The 25,642-nt window shown below is 39.1% G+C and overlaps 1 protein-coding gene across 1 annotated transcript; it reads left to right on the forward strand.

The window, feature by feature from the left end:
• The first annotated feature begins 228 nt into the window (after window positions 1-228).
• LOC131933798 (cytochrome P450 26A1-like) lies at window positions 229-24,206 on the forward strand. Its single transcript, XM_059290369.1, has 8 exons — window positions 229-522; window positions 13,391-13,583; window positions 17,381-17,634; window positions 19,751-19,994; window positions 21,352-21,649; window positions 22,600-22,733; window positions 23,283-23,405; window positions 23,985-24,206. Coding segments are annotated over exons 1-8 (1,470 nt in total). The 5' UTR covers window positions 229-520.
• Window positions 24,207-25,642: the final 1,436 nt, after the last annotated feature.

The following is a 25,642-nucleotide window of genomic DNA, read 5'->3' on the forward strand; positions in this document are numbered from 1 at the left end:
ATGTCGATTAAATGGAATGTGCGACAAGCGGAACAGTTGTTAACGAATTGTGCACCTCTTGCTAGCCTGCTGAGCCAGTTGCACATTCCCCCCTTCCTCCCCCCCCCTCTCTTTTTTCCGCAGCGCTCTCTAATTTGTTTGCAAAAAGTAAACGTATTTTTTTTTACCCAACGAAACGATACAACACACAAGGCTCAGCCGTAGACTGGGCTGCATGGTATTTTTTTATTTTAGCTTACACGCCTGATGTAATCAATTACACAATTACACTCCGATAGGTGTGTTTAGCGCGCACGTGTAAGCAAAGCATTCACCACGTATTGATACGGACGGATGTACTGTGGCCAAGTTCGATAACTCGCTGTCTGGTCTACGGAGTGTTACCTCCCTTTTTTTGGTGTGTTGTGTTTTTTTCTGTTGTGGATGCTGTATAGCATGGCCGTCGTACTTTGGCCATGATGACATCCCCAGCTGTATAGATGGCCATCCCGGCTGCACGGAGCTGCTACATCACCACATCATGTAAGTAACAACAGCCTTTTTATCGTTCATTCGATCAACGACTTCTACACCATATGTCGCGTTGTACTATGATCCTCTGTTAATCGAAAAAGTATTGGAATTTTATAAATTGACGCTGAATAACTAGAAAATTTGAGAATTAACTTAAAGTTGTTTTTTTTTTAAAGTAGACTTGATGAAGAAGCTAATGCATTGCTCTTTTTGCAAGATGCAGTTTACAAAAAATTAAACGCATAATTTATCGTGCAAAGAAGTTCGTACTTGTCTATTCTAGGCTAAGCTTCTAAGCGTATTAAGGCTGGTCATTTACTAGTATCGATTCCCTAATTATAACTGGAGCCCCGTCTAAGTGGTTAGGCCGTAGAAATAGCCTTTAGCCATATTCGTAACCTTATAATTAGACTTCTACTTTGATTATCTTTACCCTACTCGCCATAGACATAAAGGAAAACTGCCACATAATCAAAAAGCCAAAACATCTATAGCCATTTAGCCACAAAGTCTTATAAACCTATATCCATATAACCACATAGCTACATAGCTAAATAGAGCTATACTGATGTACAATCATACAGCCAAATAGTCATAGACAATGCATAAACAGGGAATATGCAAACCACCAATATATTTTATTTACAAAAGATCTGAAGTGTACAGTGCAAGTTTACTACTGTAGTAGGTGGTTGTCTACAACTGATGTGTAGAGGGGATGGAAGCAGGCGTTGTAACTGAAATAGCAATATAAACAGAAAGTGATATTTCAACGCCAAGGATAAGCAAAGGTACAGAACATAGTTCAAGTAAAGACAGGGCAGTCAGAAACCAACGGGATCCGAACCTACCATTCCACACGGCCAGAGGGGTAGCGGCCCGGGGACAAACTATCAATTTGGCGCCCCCCTCGGGAGCAAATTTCGATTTGCACCCCCCCCCCCTCAAAAAATGCAGCTAAAATGACATTTTGATTTGTTTTTACAACCCATTTTGGCGCCCACTAGGGCCGGCGCCCGGGGACATATGTACCCCCCTGCCCCTCCCCCCCATCGCTACGCCTCTGCACACGGCACCAAATCGCAACTGATGTCACATTAGAGAGAGATTTCGGATTTCTGATTTTAAGGATGAGGTTGATGTAGTAGGCCTATAGTGAGGTGGTGGGGCGCGGTGTTGACTGCTAGAAAGTGTAAGGTTGCATTTAAGTTGTAACTTTTCAAGTACGAATGTGACGAAAGGAAAGTTAAATTGTCGGTATAATTATGGTATTTGAAAAGAGAGAGGGGTGTTGAACATTTTGTTGTTATTTGATATGTGCTTGGCGTTTTTGGTGTGGGGGATTGGGGGGGGGGGGGGGGGTGTGGTGAATATAAAAAAAATGCAAAACTTGAATACGAAAATTTAATAATCTTAAGTTTTCACCTATACTTTTGGGAATTATTTTATCAAACCCCCTTTTTCTACCACCAATGTAAGATTACCTCCCCCCCACCCTCTCCCCTATACCTCGTCTACTGTCCCTAAACAAATGTGATTCATCACCCAGCTCACCTGCCCCAATTTAAAATTGATTTTTTTTTAAAATCAATCTCTTTGTCGATTCACTCTACAAATATGCCTTTGTTTTATAATGAGGCTTTAGAAAAGCGGAAGCTGTCAGCCAGTAACGTTGCCAAACAATTTGTTACAAAAATCTGCTCTTGCAGTGCAGTTTTTTAAAATTGTTTTCAATTTCCCCCTCGCGTAACATTGTTTTGAGGTTATATATCAGTTAGAGGGGTTTTCATTTGTGCTAGGATTAGGATGAGGTAGGCAGAGGCGTAGCGAGGGGGGGGGGCGGAGGGTGCAGTCCGCACCGGGTGACACCATTTAGGGGGGAGACACCAAGGCAAAAAATAGCAAAAATATATAGATAAAAACTTGAGGTGGGGGGTGCAAATCGAAAGTTTGAGGGGGTGGGGGGGCGGGGTGGCTGCAAATCGAAAACTTGAGGGGGGGGGGTGCAAATCGAAAGTTTGAGGGGGGGGGGGGGTGCAAATCAAAAATTTGTCCCCGGGAAGGGTCAACTACGCCTCTGGGGGTGACACCATTAAGTGCAGCACCGGGTGACACCCGTCCTTGCTACGCAACTGTAGGTAGGCCCCTATATGATAAACGTAGCTACAATAATAAAGATTTGGCAAGAAACAACTAGTGTGATGTGACATCTCCACACTCATCGCCATATTCATCCTTTCAAATCTCTTTTAAATTGCATCTACATATCGTATTGTTGCTGACACAACAATCGTCGTTTCAACGCTCTATTAAATGTTTCCAACAAATTACATTTTTGCTGACACATATATTCGTCATTTCAACTCTCTTTTTAAAAGTCATCATTAAATCACATTGTTGCTGATATATATATTCGACTTTTTAACATTTTTAAATATCATTTATAAATCACATTGTTGCTGACATACTCGTCCTTTTAACTCTTTTAAATATCTTCTATAAATCACATTGTTGCTAATATATATTCGTCCTTTTAACTCTTTTATATATCATCTGTAAATCGCATTGTTGCTAAAACATAAATTCGTCCTTTCAACCCTCTTTTAAAATTCACCTACAAATCACAATGTTTATGACCCATATATACAGCATAACAGAAACCATTTGGTATATATATTTATGTACACGCCTATATCTTTAACAATTTATTTTTAGAAATTATAATTGGTTTAGTCCCAAGTTTTATATTCTAGGCAGGTGACAACACCCCCATATCCCCCCCCCCCCCCTACTTTACCAGTATATTAAATCCTGAACGGCTACAAGCAAAAAGCAAAATATTTTTAATAACAGGTTTCCTATTATGGTATCCACAATCTAAAAATAGCATCAAGGGGACGCTATATCGTTTTTTAATTAACAGTAGTTTTAGAATGCAATGCCCTTGTTGTATATTTAAAAAAAAAAATGTTTCTGGGTCAATCCTTGACACAGAAATGGAATAAAAAAAAAAACTAGGTCGAAAAAATCGATTCTCCCGATTAGGCCTAGGTTAGACTGCAAGCAGTATGTGTATATAAAAATGTGACTTTATTAAATGTCCTGCTTAAAAACAGAATGCCTTTTAAAAAAGTATTTAGCAGTAAAGTTAAATCTTACTATAGGAGTAAGCCTACACAGATTTTGAAACATTTATTTTATTTACAGCTTCATTTAGTTAGATATTACATTGGTATCTTTAATCTATCTTAGATGATAATTTTTAGTTTTGGTCTGGAGTATTCGGTTTATATTTTCAAACCACGTTGCTTAATTAAACTTTAATTAATAATTGAACAATTTAAAAAAAAAAATAGACTTTGTGACAGCAGACGATTCGCTCCTGGGCAGTTTGACCCTATTCGTTAGACCACCTTTGATCAAGGTTTCTTTCCGACCTTTTTGTTTCCTGGGGTAAGTGGAGGGAACTTGTAACTTCCGGGAAGGGGGTGTTCGGGATGCTGAATAAAGTATGTGCTTTCTATATAATTTACATATTTTTTATGTTTTATGAAAGAGTGGAGGGGGGGGGGGATTACTGAAAGAAACTCTGCCCTTGATGTTCTAGCCCACAAATTTACGTTACGGTTCAAATGTTGATATTAATTTGGTCATGAACCAGCTGGGTCTGTTTAACACAGATCGAACTATCCATAGTCTAGAAATTTCTTTAACACGAATCGAACTATCCATAGTCTAGAAATTTCTTTAACACAGATCGAACTATCCATAGTCTAGAAATTTCTTTTTTAAAAGCAGTAAAACAAAGCTATAAACGATTACACGTTTTGTGGGGGAAAAAAAACTAGTATCATACACACCCAAAGAGGTATTGGTTACGATTGGAAACTTGTTTGTACATTTAGATTTTTGTGTAAATAGTTTAGAACTGCTAGATGTTTCGTGCCTCCCCTAACCCTAGTCTATAATGGCCCTAGATTGCCTCCTCGAGCCCTAGTTTTTGCCTCGTTTGTCCCTAGATTGCCTTCCCTTGTCCCTAGATAGCCTCCCTTGTCCCTAGATTGCCTTCCCTTGTCCCTAGATTACCTCCCTTGGCCCTAGATTACCTCCCTTGGCCCTAGATTACCTCCCTTGTCCATAGATTACCTCCCCTGTCCCTAGATTGCCTCCATTGGCCCTAGATTACCTCCCTTGTCCCTAGATTACCTCCCCTGTCCCTAGATTGCCTCCATTGGCCCTAGATTACCTCCCTTGTCCCTAGATTGCCTTCCCTTGTCCCTAAAATGCCTCCCTTGCCCCTAGATTGCCCTCTCTTGTCCCTAGATTGCCCTCCCTTGTCCCTAGATTGCCTTCCCTTGTCCCTAGATTGCCTTCCCTTGTCCCTAGATTGCCTTCCCTTGTCCCTAGATTGCCTTCCCTTGTCGTTAGATTAGCTCGCTTGTCCCTAGATTGCCCTCCCTTGTCCCTAGATTGCCTTCCCTTGTCGTTAGATTAGCTCGCTTGTCCCTAGATTGCCTTCCCTTGTCCCTAGATTGCCCTCCCTTGTCCCTAGATTTCCTCCCTTGTCCCTAGATTGCCTTCCCTTGTCCCTAGATTGCCTTCCCTTGTCCCTAGACTGCCTTCCCTTGTCCCTAGATTACCTCCCTTGTCCCTAGATTGCCTCCCTTGTCCCTAGATTGCCTCCCTTGTCCCTAGATTTCCTCCCTTGTCCCTAGATTTCCTCCCTTGTCCCTAGATTACCTCCCTTGGTCCTTAGATTACCTCCCTTGTCCCTAGATTTCCTCCCTTGTCCCTAGATTGCCTTCCCTTGTCCCTAGATTCCCTCCCTTATCCCTAGATTGCCTCCTCTGTCCCTAGCTCGTGCCTCCCCGACCCCAGTCTATACTTGCTAAATTAATACAATTTGTTAAAAAGATAAAATCTTTAAATCTTTAGGAAAAAATGTTTTTTAAATTACTCTCAACCTTCCATCTTGACTCAACAAAATAATAAAATGACCACTCACTCCACTACCTTAATGAAATAAACTAGCACTAATCAATGACAGCTAATGGATGCTAATAATAGCACTCCTCCCTCAGTTGGAAAGTGTAATTATGTACTGAAAAAGTGTATTTAGCTCTAATTAGTTATTAAATAAATTGTGAAAAATATTGCATTTTATGTTTATTTTTCGTTATGGCGTCACATCCCCTCCTCGTATTGTTGTCCTCCCCCCCCCCCCCCACTCCTTCCCCGCACGCCCTTTCAGATGCTACTGTATAATCAAACTAAAACGGACGTTGAAAAAATGCAGTGATTATTTCTGTAATTCATAGCCTATTTATAAAAAGTACTTTTAGATAAACAAGACTCCAACTTGTGGTTACTTTTACTGCATATAAGATACCAAAGATAATACGATTTAATATGCTATTGATAACATCTCCAAATAATTCTATACCCCCCCCCCCCTCCCCACCCCCCTCCATAAACCAGGTTTTATTTCCAAGTTGGAACCATTAATCAACAAAATGTAATACAATTATAGATACAAATCTATTCATGTTTTAAGTAATACTAGAATTTAAAAAAAAAAATAAAACAAGTAATGGAAACATCCACGATTCTTTGTGCTCTATTTTTAGACTGCCGGATTCTTTATCATCTAGAACCTGTTAGTTGTGGAGGTCTGTTGTTCTGTGTTGTGGCGTTCGTTATGGATTTCAACTTACGAATATATTAATAATTTACATATGATCGATACTTGTCTTCTCTAAAACTTTGTTATCACGTTGAGGTGAGGGTGAAAGTTTGGGAAAGGGGGAGGGGGGATGTGGGTGAGTACCCCTACACCGTGTCAGCCACTCAACATTCTTCTCACCCCTGGCTCAGGAATTAGGTCAAATAGCTTTTTGTCATTCTCTTAGAGTACTCAGAGGTTCTCGCACCCCGGGGGTAACGTCCGATACCGAGGGGGTGAGTAGGTTGATGTAGTCACGGGTTCTAAACCATGCCAGTTGCATTAATCTAAAGCAGGAACTGGCCTGGGTCTACTTTATTATATTAATACATCTTGTAGAAGTAAAATGTTGTAATCTATTGTCGTCTTACAGTTATATTACCACAGTGGCGTCGCTAGGTCGGGTGTCACCCGGTGCGGTAGCTCACGGTGTCACCCCCCCCCCCCCCCCTTTTTTTTCCCCACTGTAAATTTTGCAGTTGTTTTCAATTAATCATTCATTGAACTGGCAAAAAAAAAAAAAAAAAAACATGTATTCTAAATATCTTGCATTTTTTTGTCTTGGTGTCACTCTCTAAATGGCGTCACCCGGTGCAGTCCGACCCCCCCCCCCTCTCCCCCGTCGCGCGACGCATCTGTATTACCCGAATTTTCAGCCTCCTCCACCATACAGCTTCACAATGTAACATAACTACTAATATGCATACTTATTCAATACATGCTCAAGGAATGAATTTATACACTCTAATTTAATAAATATGGGACGGAGTGGTCTAGCGGTCGAGCGCTAGACTGTTAACCAAAAAGTATTGTGTGTTTGATCCGGATTCAAGTCAGTAGAACGTCACTGAGTCTACACAGTTCTGATGGGTACCTAATTTACGTAAAGTAAAGTATATGTACCTGGACATAGTGTTGACCCTTCTTATATCGATGTCACAGAAATAGGGGAACTCACCTTCACTTGCCCGATGGACCTTCAGGTTCGAAAAGGGAACGATTATACTTTGAGTAAATAGGCACTAATTGAAAATACGCAAATTTATTTAATTCATGCGCACTAATTCAATGTACACTTATATACTCACTAATAACTCTAATAAAATAAAATACGCGAATTAATTCAAAACATGCGCACTAATTAAAAAAAAAAACAAGCGCGTACTAATTTAATACATGCGCACTATTTCAATAGATGCGACAATGCAGCTTTTCATAGAGCAATTTTTTAATTTATTGGACTAACATGACAAAGTTTAATTAATTTTATGTCCTGTACAAAAAAAAAAAAAAAAAGTAAAAATAAGAATTTACAAGTGCTTAACTATAAACCGTTACCCTTGCCCTAAATTTACTTTGCTCTAAACCCTAAATCTAACAAGCAAACCAACGTAGATCTAGCTCTAACCCTGAAGTTCTAACACCGCTCTCGAATAAGAAAAAAAAACTAACACTTGTTAAAAAAAAAAATTCTGAAATCCTATTGATCACTAGTTTTGTATTTAAAAAAAAAGTTTGTATGTGAATGCTTTTAATGAAAATTGTGAAATTAAAATCTAAATATAGAGGCTAAAACAAACCAACCTCAAGAGAATGAGAATCACTGGAACGAACTCATCGCTGACCCATATTTCTGCATCTAGGTCAAACTGCTGTTTGGATTGGCCCAATTGAGTTATTTAGTCTGTGTAGTGGGCGCGCTGGGCTGCAGACATGACCGGGTTTCTTCCCCTTCCTTAGCAATCGATGGCTGCTGACTTTTCTGGCACAACTTCGCAGCTTCACATAGTTGGTTATCTCCCATATTATGTTAGAATAGTAAATCTATAAACGCAACGTTTGACTTTGTAATTATGTTTACTATAGATTTATATTTAAAAAATATAAATTCGTCTACGTTATATGTTTACAAATATATTGAATTAAATAAGATGACTTTTCTAAAAAAAAAAAAGAATTATTTTGATAAAGAAAAGGAAATTTTAAAAAGGGGGGGGGGGGGGGGCGGATAGGGAGGAGGGCGAAACGACGTTAGTGTAAAGACACGGACTCGGTTGTCTGCCCATGTCGACCCAGTGAGGACACCGTTAGTAGGCCACTGGGTCAGACAAGGCCGGGCTAGAGAATGTGACGTGAAGCGGTCTCTGGGGGGGGGGGGGGGGGGGGGCAGGTGGAGTGGGAGGGGATGGGATGGGAGAGAGAGGAGGGAAATGATGATGATGCGACTGCAACGGTTTTCTTGGTAGTTTTTTTGTTGGTACTGGTGTGTGCTGGGCTGGTCGCCGTTATCTTTCTCTTGTGGTGGTGTCAGGGGTTATCGAGGGGTAAGTGCTTTTGTTTTTATACGTTGTGTAATCACGTGACAGGGTGTGTGTGTGTGTGTGTGTGTGTGTGTACATACGTGTGTGTGTGTGTGTGTGTACCATTGTTACACTAGTGTAATTATAGGTAAGGTGTAGTCAGCTGTTAACGATCGCGTTGTAAATAGTTAGAATATTCAAGAGGTTATCGACCTTTGTGTAGTAAATAGTTAGAATACTCAAGAGGTTATCGGTCTTGGTGTAGTAAATAGAATATTCAATTGGTTATCTGTCTAGTTGTAGTAAATAGTTAGATTACTCAAGAGGTTATTTGTCTTTGTGTAGTAAATAGAATATTCAAGAGGTTATCGGTCTTGTTATAGTAAATAGTTAAAATACTCAAGAGGTTATCGGTCTTTGTGTAGTAATAATTAAGAATACTCAAGAGGTTATCGGTCTTTGTATAGTAAATAGTTAGAATACTCAATAGGTTATCGGTCTTTGTGTAGTAAATAGTTAAAATACTCAAGAGGTTATCGGCCTTTGTGTAGTAAATAGTTAGAATACTCAATAGGTTATCGGTCTTTGTGTAGTAAATAGTTAGAATACTCAAGAGGTTATCGGTCTTTGTATAGTAAATAGTTAGAATGCTCAAGAGGTTATCGGTCTTTGCGTAGTAAATAGTTAGAATACTCAAGAGGTTATCGGCCTTTGTGTAGTAAATAGTTAGAATACTCTAGAGGTTATCGGTCCTGATCTCACACACATTTTTAAGAATCGGGATAGGTTAAGATAGAGTTAAATACTGACCACAGGGAGCATGGTAGTTAGTTTTATTTAGTGGCGTTTGTTAGATTATTATTAGAGTTATGGCAACGGATATCGGATATGTGTTAGCATTTTATGTATCGGATATCAGTTCTCACTCACATATCCACAACACTTAGGCTTAGGTTAGGATGAAGGGTATAAAGAAAAGGGATATGGCTAAATTTATCGTTCGGGTTAGGGGTAGGATTAGGTTTAGACCACAGTTTCTTTCAGGCATCTCTAGGGGATGCTGAGCATCCCCCTCCCCCCCCCCCCCCCCCCCCAAGTACGTCGCCCCCCCCCCCCCCCCCCTCTCCGCCGAATGAAATAGAATCCATATAGATAATATATTAGTTTTACCTATGTCCGCCTCCGTGGAAAATTTAGTCCAAACCCTGTCACCTCGAAAATTTCAAGTCCTCCCCCTATCCCCAATAGAAAAAGTCTGAAAGAAACACTTGTTTATACAATACCCAGATATAATATGCAATTTCATTAGGTGAGTAAGGTAAATTATCTTGCCGAAGTCTAGTCCACTGAATTTTGTGTGCTTGAAATACTGTCTCGATTACGTCTGTACAACGGTATCACACACAGTCATGCTAGAACTATCGAGTCCTTTGTCCAATACTATTCCTATGCAGCTATCTCGGAGCTTTCTTCAAGAATACGAGACACTGGTTGGTGAGGGTAATTTGGGACGGAGGGTTAGGGAAGGGGGTGCGCTGTCAATTGTGATGATGTATGACAAGGGGTAGGGAGGACGGGAGGGGGGAGGTCGAGGAGCAGAAATAGAGCGAAATAGCGTGACGTCACTTATGTACCACCTCAACTATAATTCGGTTAAGCTACTTTTCGTAAAAGACAACCTATTTCCTGATGTTCATTTTAAAAAATTGAAAAAAAAAGTTAGGTTCACATCTGCGATGGGTAAAAGTGTGTTAAATGTTGTTTCTATTGATCTTACGGTTACTATAGTAACTGTATAAATGGACGCGGTTGAGTATAAATACAACAACGACGTGCTGCAGGATATATAAGCGGTGGAGGTGGGGGTAGGGGGGGTGGTCAAAGCGGTGCCCTGTTGACAAATAACAAGGGAGTGAGACAATCTTTTAAGAGGGTGGGTGAGGGTGGGTGAGACGGTCGCACCAAGATAGAAAAAAAAAACGCGAATTCTAAGCTGTATTACTGCATCATACATAGTCAAATACCATTATGTTTTCCCTGCCAAGGGTTAGGGGAGGTAAGAAACATCTACCGGTTCTAAAATATTTAAATAAAATTATAAAATGGGAGACAAGTTGCCTATCATTAACATATAACACACGGGTTCCCAACCTGGGGGTCGCGACCCCCCTGGGGGTCGCGAAGGTCTTTCTCGGGGGTCGCCAACTGGTATACTAAACCTTAGTAATTTGAAACAAAACATAAATATTTAGAAGAATTTTTGAAATTCGGCTTCATTAACATCACTGGAAATGTAATAGAGAAGAAACAAAGCGCACTGTACAATATTGTTCTCAGTCACGAATCTATGAAATCTTCAAAACTAAAACGTCATTTGAGACGAGCCATTCGGAATACACCAAAAAATATATGGAGTTCTTTCGTCGATAAGAAGCTAGTTGCAAACGCCAGAGACTTGATCGAACAGGAAGTTTTCACCAGCATTAGTGCAAGCATCAAATGAAGTCGCGATAGAAAATGCCAATCAAAAAAAAAAAAAAAACAATAGGAGAAAATCTCATCAAACGCTGCATGTACGTAAATGTTAAATAACACATTTTTATTGAAATTAAGCTTTCACCATTGTTTGCTTTTCAAGATGATAAATCAACAGACGTGAATTCGTGTTCGCAGTTGCTGGTCTGTGTCTATATTCATGCGGATGATAGCATAGATAAAAGAGTTGCTCTTTTGTGAAGATAGCATGGAGAAAAGAAATATCTTTTTTGAAACTGGATGATTAAATTGGGTTAGAACGGCTGTGGGGGTTTGTACGGATGGTGCGCCATCATGTTTAGCTCAAATTTCAGAAAACAGACAAGATTTAGCTCCCTAACCGCTGCCTTAACCAATCGACATCAAGAGTCCATTGCTAGTATAAGTCGTAAATTATATAAAATCTGGAGCCTTCAAAGAACTGAGCAAAAACATTAATATAGATCACGAGGTTCTGCTCTTCTACACTACAGTACGCTGGCTGTCAAACGAAATGTTGTAAATTGTGTTTTCGAATTGAAATCTGAAATCAAATTGTTCTTGGGAGTGCAAAGGAAACAAGGCTTTTTGGTATACTTAAAACGACATAGAGTGGTTAGAGAGAGTATCAAACCTAGCAGATATGTTCGAACATCAAGATAAGCTTAACCTGAAGCTTCAGGGAAAATGAACGAATATTATAACTTTCCATGATAATCTCGGGGCATTTTTATCAAAGCTGCAAAATCGGTAAAGAAAACAAATCTTAGAAATATTGTAAATTTGAGAAACTCTGCAGTGTGGTAGATGAATCTGATTGTGAGATAATTAAAATTTTGAAAGAAGAGATTTCTGTGCATCTTGAATCTCTTGAAAACGAACTGTATCGCTATTTCTCTGAGATGAAAAAAGAAGAATCTGCATTCACGCATTACCCATTCTCTTCTTCCCTTGATGTTGCCAGCATTCCCGATGAATTACAAGATGAATTCTTTGATTTGCAGAATGATTCCGAGTAAGATGAAAAACTGCAGACACAATTTTGGTGTAGTATTCACCATTCATACCCAAACGTAAAATTGATTGACTTTTCGAGAATATATTTTCAAAACTATTCTTCGATTAAAAACAAAATTAAGATAATTATAATGACATAGGTTGGCGTTAACAATTTAAAAAAAAAATTAAAAACTTAACCACGAAAGTTTAGTGAATAGTATGCAATTTTACTCATGCTATTAAAACAGTTATCAAGAGTAGTTCATATTGAAAGTCTACTAGAAAATCTTATTTTAGTGCTTATTAATTTCCATACTAATTTCGGCTTTTTAATTCTATGGGGGTCGCGGGTCACTTAATTTTTATAAAAGGGGGTCGCCACTCGAAAAAGGTTGGGAACCACTGATATAACATATAACCCCTTACTGTTTTCTATATAAATTTTGTGACATCAAATGGAGGGGGGGAGGAAGGGGGCGCATTGTTTTTAATGTGACTAAAGTTTCTTGAGTATAGAACAAGTTAAACATGACGCAGATGTGTTTGTAAAAAGGATACCTCCTTATAGAAACACTTTCAGCTCAATAAATTAAGTTTATGCTATAGTTTAGTGTTTTTTTCAAATTAAAATAATACTTTCAATTGGTTTGTAAAGGATTATATTATATCCAGATGATCGCAACAACTCATGTTGAACATTCACAACTAGTCTAGATCTAGAGTAGATTCTAGATCTAGAATTTTGATTCTTCTTCTAGAATAGATCTTGGCTCTAGAATCTACTAGATCTACTACTTTTTAGTTAGTAGTCAAGTGAAGTTGCCTAAAAAATTTTTCAGAACTCATCATTCCAAATAGTATAATTCAATTCATTGCATCCCAAATATGAGCTTTAATTTTGAATCAGACACTGAGTGTGTGGAGGTGCATCTAATTCTACTAAATGGTGAAAAAAAAAAGAAAACATTAGTGTTTGTACCAATGTTCTAGTTTCAGAGGAGAAACTCAGAATCTTACATGAGCACAATATAATTGAGACTGATTTAAAACTTGTGATTGTTGCACAAAATGGTAGTGAAATGGTTATGAATGAAGATGAAGAAATGAGCAAATATGTCAGCGCTCTAGCAGGAAGTAAATTAGAAATTAGACGAAGAAATAGTACAACCAGGTCTAGTGGTTACAGTGAAAATCTCAGCCTATTAAAATGCCACATAAAACAAGCATCAGATATTGAATGACAAAATTTTTAGATATTTGTAATAAATTGTTTTTAATTAAAAAGAAAAATTCAGATGGTCAGAAACAAGTCGAACAATAAAACTGTCTTTATTATTTTCAGGTCGGACAAGGATGACCCTTCACACCTCACCCTTCTTCTGTTGGCCTTCACGTCAGTCCTGGCTGTCTACCTCAGCTCGTTGCTATGGAGACGACGTTGCGAGAATATGAAGGACCGGAAATGCCCGCTGCCACTCCCTCCCGGAAGTATGGGCTGGCCGATTGTGGGCGAAAATATCCAGTTCGCGAGGAAGGTACGTCACACGCAGTTTCTTCCAGGCATCCCCCCCCCCCGGAGAAAGATTACCACCACCACCACCCCCCCCCCCCCCCCCTTCGCTCCCCGAGCGAATTGAAATTTACATAGAAAACATATACAACATATACTTTTACCAGTTTCCCCCCCCCCCCCCGGAAAATGTTGTAAGCCCCCCCCCCCACCCCGGAAAATATCAAGTGCGCCCCCCCCCCCTCGGAGAAATGTCTGGAAGAAACATTAGTCACACGTCGAGATATGGTACGAGTGACTTATAGAAAGTTGGAATCATCGATTCCTCTTCACAATCTAAGCCCTTCTATAAAACTATACGCGAAGTTGTTCCCTCCCACTGCGTAAAGTATATGTTATAATCCTTGTTTAAATTCATGAAGATTACGTTAATTAAGCGTTATCCATATAGGATGTCATGAATTTCAGCCGAATTTTAACCCTTAATCCTATTATCTTCCTTTGTCTCAAACCATTCATAAGATGCACTCCTCGCTACCTACACTTTAAAATAACCTCATATTTTTAACGAAAACTAATATATGTTGAACCAGTTTTGCCAATAATTTAAAAAATATATTAATATCAGTTACATTACTATAGCTGCCCGCACTCATTTACTCTCTTAATTTTAAATTTGAAACTCTACTCCACCTGGATGAGTGATGTCATTTGAAGACAATTAATAATATAACTATTCCTACTAATTTTCAATATTATGTTAGCGTTATTGTAGTATTATTTTTCTTGTTATTTATGTTATTAGTATAGTTTTATATTATTATAAACATTAGTATACATATTTTATTGCGAGAAGGTAGTAAAAGAATAGGCGTGTTCGAATGTAGAAACATAAGATACACAGTTCTAACGGGTTAGTTTTCATTAATGTGCTGAGCGTGTAGGAAATTTGTTAACCGTTCGATTAATTAAAATAATTAAGATGTGTGTTAAGAACAGGTGGGTGATCATTCGTGCGCGTAAGTAAAAGGGGGGTAGCATACGAGAGTGAAAGGAAACGGAGTGGTTTAAATGGTGTAATACAGACGACAGACAGTTTTCAAGCGGGATGTTCTGATGCCTATTGATTGAAAAAATGTGGTGAAATACAGACGGCTAATATTATATATACGTGTACACGTACACGTACACGTACACAGTCACAACGTACAACGTACAACGTACAACGTACACGTACACGTACAACGTACAACGTACACGTACACGTACACGTACACGTACACGTACATGTACACACACACACACACACACATATATATATATATATATATATATATATATATATATATATATATATATATATATATATATATATATATATATATATATATATATATATATATATGTATATATATATATATATATATATATATATATATATATATTAAATTTAGCAAGAAAATTGTATGTAGAGAGAGACGGTAGCAGTTCGTGTGTGTGAGGACTGGGTGAAACATATGTGGGAGGTGGGTTATGAGGGGAATGGGTCTATTTTTGCGTTGTGAGGTGCGGGGTAGGGGTGGGCGTAGTGGTTTTTTTTTTTGGTTACTGGTGCGTAGTTTTGCTAACAGACTGTTCTCCCAGTGGAATCTTAGTCGCCAGTACAATACAGTATTTGCCCCTAGACTTGAGTCAGACGGCAATGTTATACAAAGACACAAAATGTAACTACAAGTTAATTCATAAGTGGGAAGTTTTATCTTCAAACCAAATGGTACGCATTAGTTTCATCGGTTGTATTATTTTAGATATCGTACCTGTTTGTATTTCTATTAAACAAGAAATAAAGGTTTACTTTCTTAAGATTGTCTGATGTTACTTAAAACCCTTTGGTAATCTGGTTTGAAAATAAAAAAATGTAAAACTGTCCCTAGTTTGTTTTTTTTTAACTTTTATTTTCCATAAAACAAATTACAACATATTTTACAAAATGGCAAATTATACGATGGCGATAAGTTTGATATGTACAAACCGAAAGAAACCCAGAGGGGGAACAATTATAATGGGTTAAATATAACAAATGACCACAGTTTACTAAGAATCTGACGATGGATTGAATCTACAGCTGTGTATCATTCAACAATGACAACACAAATTCTGACCCTAAACTTTTTTTTTTTAAATACTTTTATTTGCAGTTAAAACAAGTACATCATCAAATATATTATTATTACTGATTTAAATGTTTAAAACAATTGAATTAATAAAAATTAAAACAAATAAAAAAATCTACCCCCTCCTCTCTCCCCCTCTATCCACTTTACCCTCAGACATGATAACCCCACAATCCCTTTAACTGTTCCAACGACCTCACCACCCACCGCAACATCAATATCCAGAACTTATTTAAAGTTCTAAATCTTGTCTCTTTCCCCTCATCTTTCACACTGCAACCTTTTGAAAACTCAATGCGACCACTACAAAACCCTTTCAACTAGTCAACTTAAGTTGTTTCCCTACATAGAAAATGCTTCACTGTCCCATTGACCCTCTCTGAAAAATTTCCTTTCCTCTCCCCACCCAGACTTCTGACACTTTCATTTGACCTTCACCCCTTTTACTGTCATCCTTTGCAATTTTTTTATAATCAAATACATGACATCATGTAAATATTCATTATGTACATTTGCAAAACCTTTCGTTTTCATTTGGTGTTCAAAATGATCCTAAACTTTAGGGAGCCAAAAATAAGAACTTCATAGATGTTGTCTCAGTAATTTCTACTGCTGTTTTATTCAAATAAAGACATGCACAAGTGAACTATCCGAAGGTTAGGTGTTTTAAGCAATTAATTAAAAAAATTATTTTTGCTTTACAATCATACACTTTTAACCACTTTTTATCAAATATATTTATTTTTCAGACTAAATGCTATAAATTATTAAGAATGATTCTTTGATTTCATTCTTAGAGTATTTTTCAAAATCAAATGTTACATAAAAAGTATAACATAGCAAGTCGTTTCCCTTGAAAATATATTATCAATATATGGGAGAAAAGGAACAAAAATTTTAATTGCAATAATCCATTTATAATTTCTTAACATTTTATCATAAATAATCAACTCAAAAAGCAGCATAGGATATGAACAAAAAAATAAATAATTAAAAATTAAATAAAAAAAAATTCGCCTTCTAGTTAATCCCATGAAAATAGAAAGCTCAACCCAACAACATGACAACAGCTGACTCACTCAGCAGCATACATCTGAACCATTCAGTAGATATTTTGGTCAACACTTAAGCAAATTCCGCTCTTGCTTAGAATCTTTAAACACCGATTGTTATCTTTCAAAGATACACCTAATACCATAATGCCACAACAATCATTCAACTAACGTATGTACAATCAAGTTACAACATTAATAATTTACGTAATTAAATAATTAGGGAAATGAAAATATAACATTTGCTTTATTTTAATGATGTATCTATCTATAACTACAAATCAACCTTGGCCTGCGGTTTATATATATATATATATATATATATATATATATATATATATATATATATATATATATATTTGTGTGTGTATGTGTGTGTGTGTTTGTGTGTGTGCTCATGTATGCAAGAGATTGAAAGAGAAGAGGGATTATTTGGAGTGTAGACGTGTAAAGGGCGTGTGCTGGTCCAGTGGGATATATTTTGTGGTTCAGTCAACAGACCGTTTTCCAACCGGATACTGGTTTAAATAGTGTTTTATCAAATTTTATTATTGTTCCTGAAAATAAAATTAATTTTAATTGGAAATCTGTTTCAGGGTGCCCAATTTTTCGTCGAGAGAGTAGCAAAGTACGGTAAGATCTACAAGACCCATATTTTAGGGGGCCCCATTGTCAGGGTGTCAGGCGCCGAGTACATCGCCCCTCTGGTGAACAAAGAGCCGGGTCTGTTGACTATGAAGGTGCCGACATCATCACGGCAGATGTTCGGGAACAGCAGCATCACGAACATCACCGGGGAGGAACATTCTAGGTTGAAGAAGACGCTGCTGACAACCTTAACACCAGTTAGGTGAGGTGGTTGTGTCTGTTGTGGTTGTGGCTGAGGTGGTTGTGGCTGAGGTTGTTGTGGCTGAGGTGGTTGTGACTGAGGTGGTTGTGGCTGAGGTGGTTGTGGCTGAGGTGGTTGTGACTGAGGTGGTTGTGGCTGAGGTGGTTGTGGCTGAGGTGGTTGTGGCTGAGGTGGTTGTGGCTGAGGTGGTTGTGGCTGAGGTGGTTGTGACTGAGGTGGTTGTGGCTGAGGTGGTTGTGACTGAGGTGGTTGTGGCTGAGGTGGTTGTGACTGAGGTGGTTTTGGCTGAGGTGGTTGTGGCTGAGGTGGTTGTGACTGAGGTGGTTGTGACTGAGGTGGTTGTGACTGAGGTGGTTGTGACTGAGGTGGTTGTGGCTGAGGTGGTTGTGGCTGAGGTGGTTGTGACTGAGGTGGTTGTGGCTGAGGTGGTTGTGGCTGAGGTGGTTGTGGCTGAGGTGGTTGTGACTGAGGTGGTTGTGGCTGAGGTGGTTGTGACTGAGGTGGTTGTGACTGAGGTGGTTGTGACTGAGGTGGCTGTGACAGAGGTGGTTGTGACTGAGGTGGTTGTTGCTGAGGTGGTTGTGACTGAGGTGGTTGTGACTGAGGTGGTTGTGGCAGGTGGTTCTGGCTGAGGTGGTTGTTGCTGAGGTGGTTGTGGCTGAGGTGGTTGTAACTGAGGTGGTTGTGGCAGGTGGTTCTGGCTGAGGTGGTTGTGGCTGAGGTGGTTGTGGCAGGTGGTTCTGGCTGAGGTGGTTGTGGCTGAGGTGGTTGTGACTGAGGTGGTTGTGGCTGAGGTGGTTGTGGCTGAGGTGGTTGTGGCTGAGGTGGTTGTAGCTGAGGTGGTTGTGTCTGGGGTGGTTGTGGCAGGTGGTTCTGGCTGAGGTGGTTGTGGCTGAGGTGGTTGTGGCTGAGGTGGTTGTGACTGAGGTGGTTGTGGATGAGGTGGTTGTAGCTGAGGTGGTTGTGGCTGAGGTGGTTGTGGCTGAGGTGGTTGTGACTGAAGTTGATGTTGGTGTTGATTGAGGTTGTGATTGTGGGGGGTGGGGTGGCTGTTGAGGGTGATGACTGAAGTTGGTGGTAGTGTTGACTGTGGGTGTGATTGTGGGGGGTGGGGTGGCTGTTGAGGGTGATGACTGAAGTTGGTGGTAGTGTTGACTGTGGGTGTGATTGTGGGGGGTGGGGTGGCTGTTGAGGGTGATGACTGAAGTTGGTGGTAGTGTTGACTGTGGGTGTGATTGTGGGGGGTGGGGTGGCTGTTGAGGGTGATGACTGAAGTTGGTGGTAGTGTTGACTGTGGGTGTGATTGTGGGGGGTGGGGTAGGGTGGCTGTTGAAAATGATGACTGCAGCTGATGGTGGTGTTGATTGAGGTTGTGATTGTGTGAGGTGGGGTGTCTTCTGAGGATGATGACCTAAGTTGGTGGTGGTGTTGACTCTGTTTGTGTAGTGCCCGTTGAGACAGTTGACTGAAGTTGATGGTATTGTTGCCTGTGGTTGTAATTGTGTGCGGTGAATGTTTAAGGTAGTGACTGAAGTAGATGATGGTGCTGACTTAAGTTGATGGCGGTGGTGACTATGGTTGTCATTATGTGGTTTGGCTGTTAAGTGTGATGATTGAATGGGATGATGGTGGTGATGATGATCTTGAGTGTAGTTGATGGAAGTGTTGGGGTGATTGTTGTGGTGACTGTACATATCATATACGTGATTAGTGTGATGATATTACGGGTAATTGGGGTAATGATCGAGTGGGTTTGTGGGCGATGATTGTGTGGGTGATTAGGGCGATGATTCCACATGATATATATACATATATATATATATATATATATATATATATATATATATATATATATATATATATATATATATAACTTTTTTTGTAAAACACATCAAAATAACAAAATTTTATCTCGACAAAAGTCGAAGTATCCCCGAATTTTTCTAATTTTTTTTTTAGTTTAAACCAATTCAAAAGAAAAAAAAAGTTAAAAATTTGCAAATTGTTTTAAATAAAAAAATATGGAGTCCCCAAAGATTGGGGCCCTCGCTTACAGCCCTGTCAGCCTGTCTGCCAATCCACCACCGTGTCCTATGATTTACCTGTCGGTCCCCAGGCTGGACGACTACCTGCCCTGTGTCCAGGAGAAGATACAGGAGCACATCATCAAGTGGTGCCAGGAGGGTCGGGTTCTGGGGTTCCCAGCGTGCGAGGAGCTCATGGGTGACGTCATCATGGAGGTGACCCTGGGATGGCGAAAGGAAAACGACCCGGATGGGGAAATTAGAAAGGCGTTTGTCAAGGTCAACAAGAACCTGATTTCCGTGCCGATTCGGATACCTGGAGGGGGGTACAATCAGGTGGGTTAGTAGTTGTTTCCAGATGTGATATTAGTATATTTTATCAGGTGGGTTAGTAGTTGTTCCCAGATGTGATATTAGTATATTTTATCAGGTAGGTTAGTAGTTGTTTCCAGATATGATATTAGTATATTTTATCAGGTAGGTTAGTAGTTGTTTCCAGATGTAATATTAGTATATTTTATCAGGTAGGTTAGTAGTTGTTTCCAGATGTGATATTAGTATATTTTATCAGGTAGGTTAGTAGTTGTTCCCAGATGTGATATTAGTATATTTTATCATGTGGGTTAGTAGATTCTGTCATTTGTGATTGTCAGTATATTTTATCAAGTGGGTTAGTAGATTTTGTCATGTATGATTGCCAGTATATTTTGTCATGTTGGTTAGTAGATTTTATAATGTAATAATGATCAGTATATTTTATCATGCGGGTTAGTAGATTTTGTCATGTGTGATTGTCAGTATATTTTATCATGTGGGTTAGTAGATTCTGTCCTGTATAATTGTCAGTATATTTTATCATGTGGGTTAGTAAATTCGTCAGTTCTGTCAGTATATATTTCATCTGGTGAGACAACGTACAAAGTATAAACCTGAAAATGCATGTTTGAATTTTAGGAAAAAATATTTTGTTTAATCTTTAAAATATGCATCTCATCTTTATGATACGTAGAAGACTTCTAGTTAATCTAATTGGCAAATGAAAAATTAAAAAAAATATTTTTCCCCCTATGGACTTGATGTTCTAAGAGGTATTGAACATCAGTTCCATGCCCTGCCGCTTTTGTTTTCAATAGCATGTTTCAAGTACCAATCAGAGCTGAATGGTGATGATCGTGTGTGTATTAGGGGTGATGGTCGTCTTTTTGATTGGGTAACAATCAGAGCAGGATGGACGGATTCGAACACAGACTTTTCCGAATAGCAGTTTTGAGTTCTACCTACCGACCATATAAAAACATTAGCTTAATACAATTTTAGAGCTTTTAGTAGCCTGCTAGGGGTCGGCGTGGTCCAGTCGGTAAAGCTCATGGTTGTTAAATAGAAAAGTCTCGAGTTCAAACCCTCGGGCAGATGAGGCTCGTTAGCTGGAGACAGCCACTCTTCTAGGAGAGACAACTCCCAAATCAAACAACTGCTGCCTTGTAGTGTGTTCTTGGTTGGACAAACGCCAAGGAACCAAATCCAAAAAAAAAAGCAGGCTGAAATCGGAGTCAATGGCCTCAACGGCGGATAACCAGTTGACACATATACTTAAAATTAAGAACGAAGAAGAATAAGTAGTTCTGCTTAGAGTTTTCTACTTTGTCGACTTTTAAACAAGATGTCCGCAAAAGACTATGTGTCCCTTATTCAGGCTGTGAAAGCTAGAAAGACCATCACGGACTTTGTCCGGCAAAGGCTCCACTCCCAAGGCGATAAGGACCATGTGTGCGTCCTTGATGTCTTCCTCGCGGGCAGGGGTCACGGGTCCGGCGAGGAAGGGGCGGGGCTGACGGAGGAGCAGGTGATTGACAACGCGGTGACCTTCCTGATCGCAGGGAGCGGGACGACGGCCGGCGCCCTTGGGTGTCTGCTGCTGGTGTTGGGCAAACATCCCGATGTCTTGGAGAAGCTGCGGCAGGAGTTGGACGCCAAGGGGTTGCTGAGCCCAGGTAGGTGTACGGGTGATGGCGGCGTCGATCATGGGCGGTGTGTAGGCGGTGGTGTGTGGGGGAGATGGGGTCGATCAAGGGCGTGTGTAGGTGGTTGTGTGTGGGGGAGATGGGGGTCGATCAAGGGCGGTGTGTAGGTGGTGGCGTGTTGGGGGAGAGGGGGTCGATCAAGGGCGGTGTGTAGGTGTTGGTGTGTGGGGGAGAGGGGGGGTCGATCAAGGGCGTGTGTAGGTGGTTGTGTGTGGGGGAGATGGGGGTCGATCAAGGGCGTGTGTAGGTGGTTGTGTGTGGGGGAGAGGGGGTCGATCAAGGGCATGTGTAGGTGGTTGTGTGTGGGGGAGATGGGGGTCGATCAAGGGCGTGTGTAGGTGGTTGTGTGTGGGGGAGATGGGGGTCGATCAAGGGCGTGTGTAGGTGTTAATGGGTGGGAGGGGGTGGTCTTGCCTGGGAACACTTTACATGATTAAAAAACAATATCTCAATAAGGATAATGAAGACCAAATCTACGTCCTCTTCTAGGTATCTGACTACATAGACCGTCCACATATAGGAAAGGTCCTTCTCAACATCTAGTTATGTCTATTGACCAGTGGTACCGAACCCCACCTGTTTCTCACTTTCATTCACCGAACCCTTCTTGATATTTGTATCGTCCCCACTGACATAATCAGATCCTCAATCCTGAGTCGGGTATGTGTCTTGACATCCACCGAACCTATGAGACTGACTCGCCAAACCCCTGAGGTTCGATCGAATCCAGGTTTAGAACCACTTCTATAAACACAGGCGTCTTTCGTACTCGATGCCACAGTTAAAATCTTTTGTGTTAATCAACCCAATGATTTACATCATACTGTAATGTCCTAATTAATTAATAGTTCTTTTTCAAACTATGATGATTTAACATTTTCAGTAACTAATTTTTGATAAAGTAATTTTTCTATCTGTAGATATGAGCACCCACCTGACCTATGACCTCCTACAGAGCCTGGAGTACACCCAGTGGGTCATCAAGGAGGTGCTCAGGCTACACCCTCCAGTCGGAGGTGTTTTTAGACAAGCGAAGAAGACCCTAGAGGTTGGGGTAAGGTCATTTGTTTTGTTTTGTTTTAAGTCCCTGTTGCTGTCACGGTACAGAATTATGTACTTTTATATTTTTAAGTTTGCTCTTAAATTAAAACCTGACATCAAGTAGTCTATATTTCTCAAAATATAACAACAAAAATATATTGTTGTTTATACGGATTACGATTATTTGTAAATTATAACATGCAATCAGGCATGACAGTAAAAGTATATACTACTCATCTTTTTAAAAAAATATTTTGCATTATAGTAAAAGCAAAGTTCCCTTTCGAACTTGGAGGTTCATGGGGTAAGTAAAGTAGAGTTCACCTGTTTCTTTGACCTCGGCATATGAAGGGATAGTGTGGTCAGCACCATGTCCTACCCCCTTTAATTTCCCCAACTTGTGTTGGGTACCCATTCTACTGACTCAAACCCGGATTCAAGCTCAAGACTTTCAGGTTAGCATTTTTATCGCTGTACCGCATAATAATCTTAAGTTAACAACAAAACTTTATTGGTCTACTTAGATATAACGTAAGTTATAATATACTCTTTTATCAATCAGAACTGGCAGGTACCACAAGGATGGACCGTGATGTATAGCATCAGAGATACTCACTTTACCACGAATGTGTTCGAACGCAGGGACGAGTTTCTTCCAGAAAGGTGGAAGGACAAAAATTTACTGGTCAGTATCCGGGCATTAACTATATGTCATTTGATGGTCAGTGGTCATGCATTAATTACCTTTCATTTGTTGGTCAGTAGCCATGCATTAACTACATGTCATTAGCTGGTCATTTGTTGGTCGGTAGCCATGCAATGACTACATTTCATTTGTTGGTCAGTAGCCATGCATTAACTACATGTCATTTGTTGGTCGGTAGCCATGCAATGACTACATGTCATTTGTTGGTCAGAAGCATGACATTAACTACAATTATTTGCTAGTCAGTAAGCCTACATTAACTATAAACGACAGTGGAACAATTGTCCTGAATACACCTAGTATCATTTACTGATCGTTATTCATATCTAGTACTTCTGATTAAATTTCGTCATATACTGATTAGTAGCCTTAATTTTACCAAATGCTAATTATATATCTAATTCCTTTTATTATATGCATTCAACAGCTCATGTCTGCGTTGCTATTTAAAAATATTTATGAATGTCATTGAAATAAACTATTTCTATGACTATTACAACACAGCAACAAATCAGTAATTTAATTAATTATTTTTTTTTGTTGCTCCGCGCCTGACAGGAAATGCTGAGAAAAGCTGAAACCTGCAACTACATTCCTTTTGGCATCGGCCCTCGCTCCTGCCTCGGGAAGAATCTGGCACTAGCGGAAATGGCCGTCTTCCTGATCGAGGTGGCACGTCTGGCTAACTGGAAGCTGCTTAACCCAGAATCCAAGATGGTGTATCTGCCCGTTACTAAGTGCGCAGACGACATGCCCTTGACCTTCTCAAGACGGAAATAACCCTGAGCATGGCGATTTTAGTATTTTAAAGTTAAAAAATAGAATGTGATTGGTTTTTTTTTTAAATGTAAGAAAATTGTGATATTTGAAGTTAAAAAGTGATACAAATGTTTGTGAATAGTTACTGTTGTGGAGGAATGTTACTAAACATTCAGTTTTATTAATAACATTTAAATAGAATGTTGCCTGTATATGATATATTGTGTGTGTGTTTAATTTCGTACTAACATTCTGTTTTATTTTTGCCTCGACGTAACGTAATTTTTTTCGTTTATTTTATTTTTTATTTTTGATTGTTATTGTGAATTTCGTACTAACAATGTAGAAATATTGAAAGATTGAAAATTTGCCTAATGTAACTAATTAATTGTCAATCATTATATGGCATAACTAATTAATTATTTTTTTAAAAGTGTTTAATAAACACTATCTAAATTCTTATATCGATCTATTTATTTATCGTTTGATAATAATTAATTTTCTGAAATTCCCTTCATATTTTCTTTTAAAATAGACACATCCGAGGCAGGCTTTTAAGTCAAAATGAAGAGCGATCAGTATGAAAGTAATTCTCCGAATTTTCTGCTAGTTTTCTGGTTATGAATGATTTATCTCCCTTCTCCCGAATAATACTGGTTATGAATGAATTATCTCCCTTCTCACCCGGCATAATACTTGATTATGAATGAATTATCTCCCTTCTCACCCGGCATAATACTTGATTATGAATGAATTATCTCCCTTCTCACCCGGCATAATACTTGATTTCTTTGAAAGAATATTTCAAGAACTGGATGGAGTTCCCGGTGAATGTTACAAAAAATTAAATCATTAAAAGTTAAAATTGTCTTACTATCTGCACAAAAGATGTCCGCTTAGCTCAGTGTGCTTGATCTATCCGCACAACTTTCCTGTCGCCTTGTCCTTCATTAACAATACCATGATACTATAATGCATTCTATCCCTTTAGCTTGATTGTTTTATTTGTGTATCACAAAAGATTCCATGTTTTTTACTTGTCTGTAAGCCTGACTATAACTTTAATTTGTTTGTACATTTTTTTCTCATACATAGACTTAAATCCGTTACAACTAAATGTTAATTAATGTAAACGGTTTAAATGAAGTAAGTAAAAAAAAATGTATGTACTTTGAATCAATAGCGAATGACATTCATATAGTCAGCACAAGTTTAAATGTTCGAATTTATGCTCATTTTTTTATAAAATGTCCATGCTTAAGTGTGTTTTTATTTTTAATGAGTTTGTAACAACCTTTGATAAAGAGAAATAATCACTATATTTTTTTAATACTTTGTCGCCGGTACTTGTTACCTCCTCTTAAAACTAAATACAAGCAACAGGATACACAGATTTTAAAAAATAAATACTATAATTTACATTAAAATTAGCTATTAAATTCTATTCCTCGCAGATC

Source organism: Physella acuta, unplaced genomic scaffold, assembly GCF_028476545.2.
Source record: "Physella acuta isolate Inbredline_101_S28 unplaced genomic scaffold, ASM2847654v3 ptg002634l, whole genome shotgun sequence".
Taxonomy (NCBI): domain Eukaryota; kingdom Metazoa; phylum Mollusca; class Gastropoda; family Physidae; genus Physella; species Physella acuta.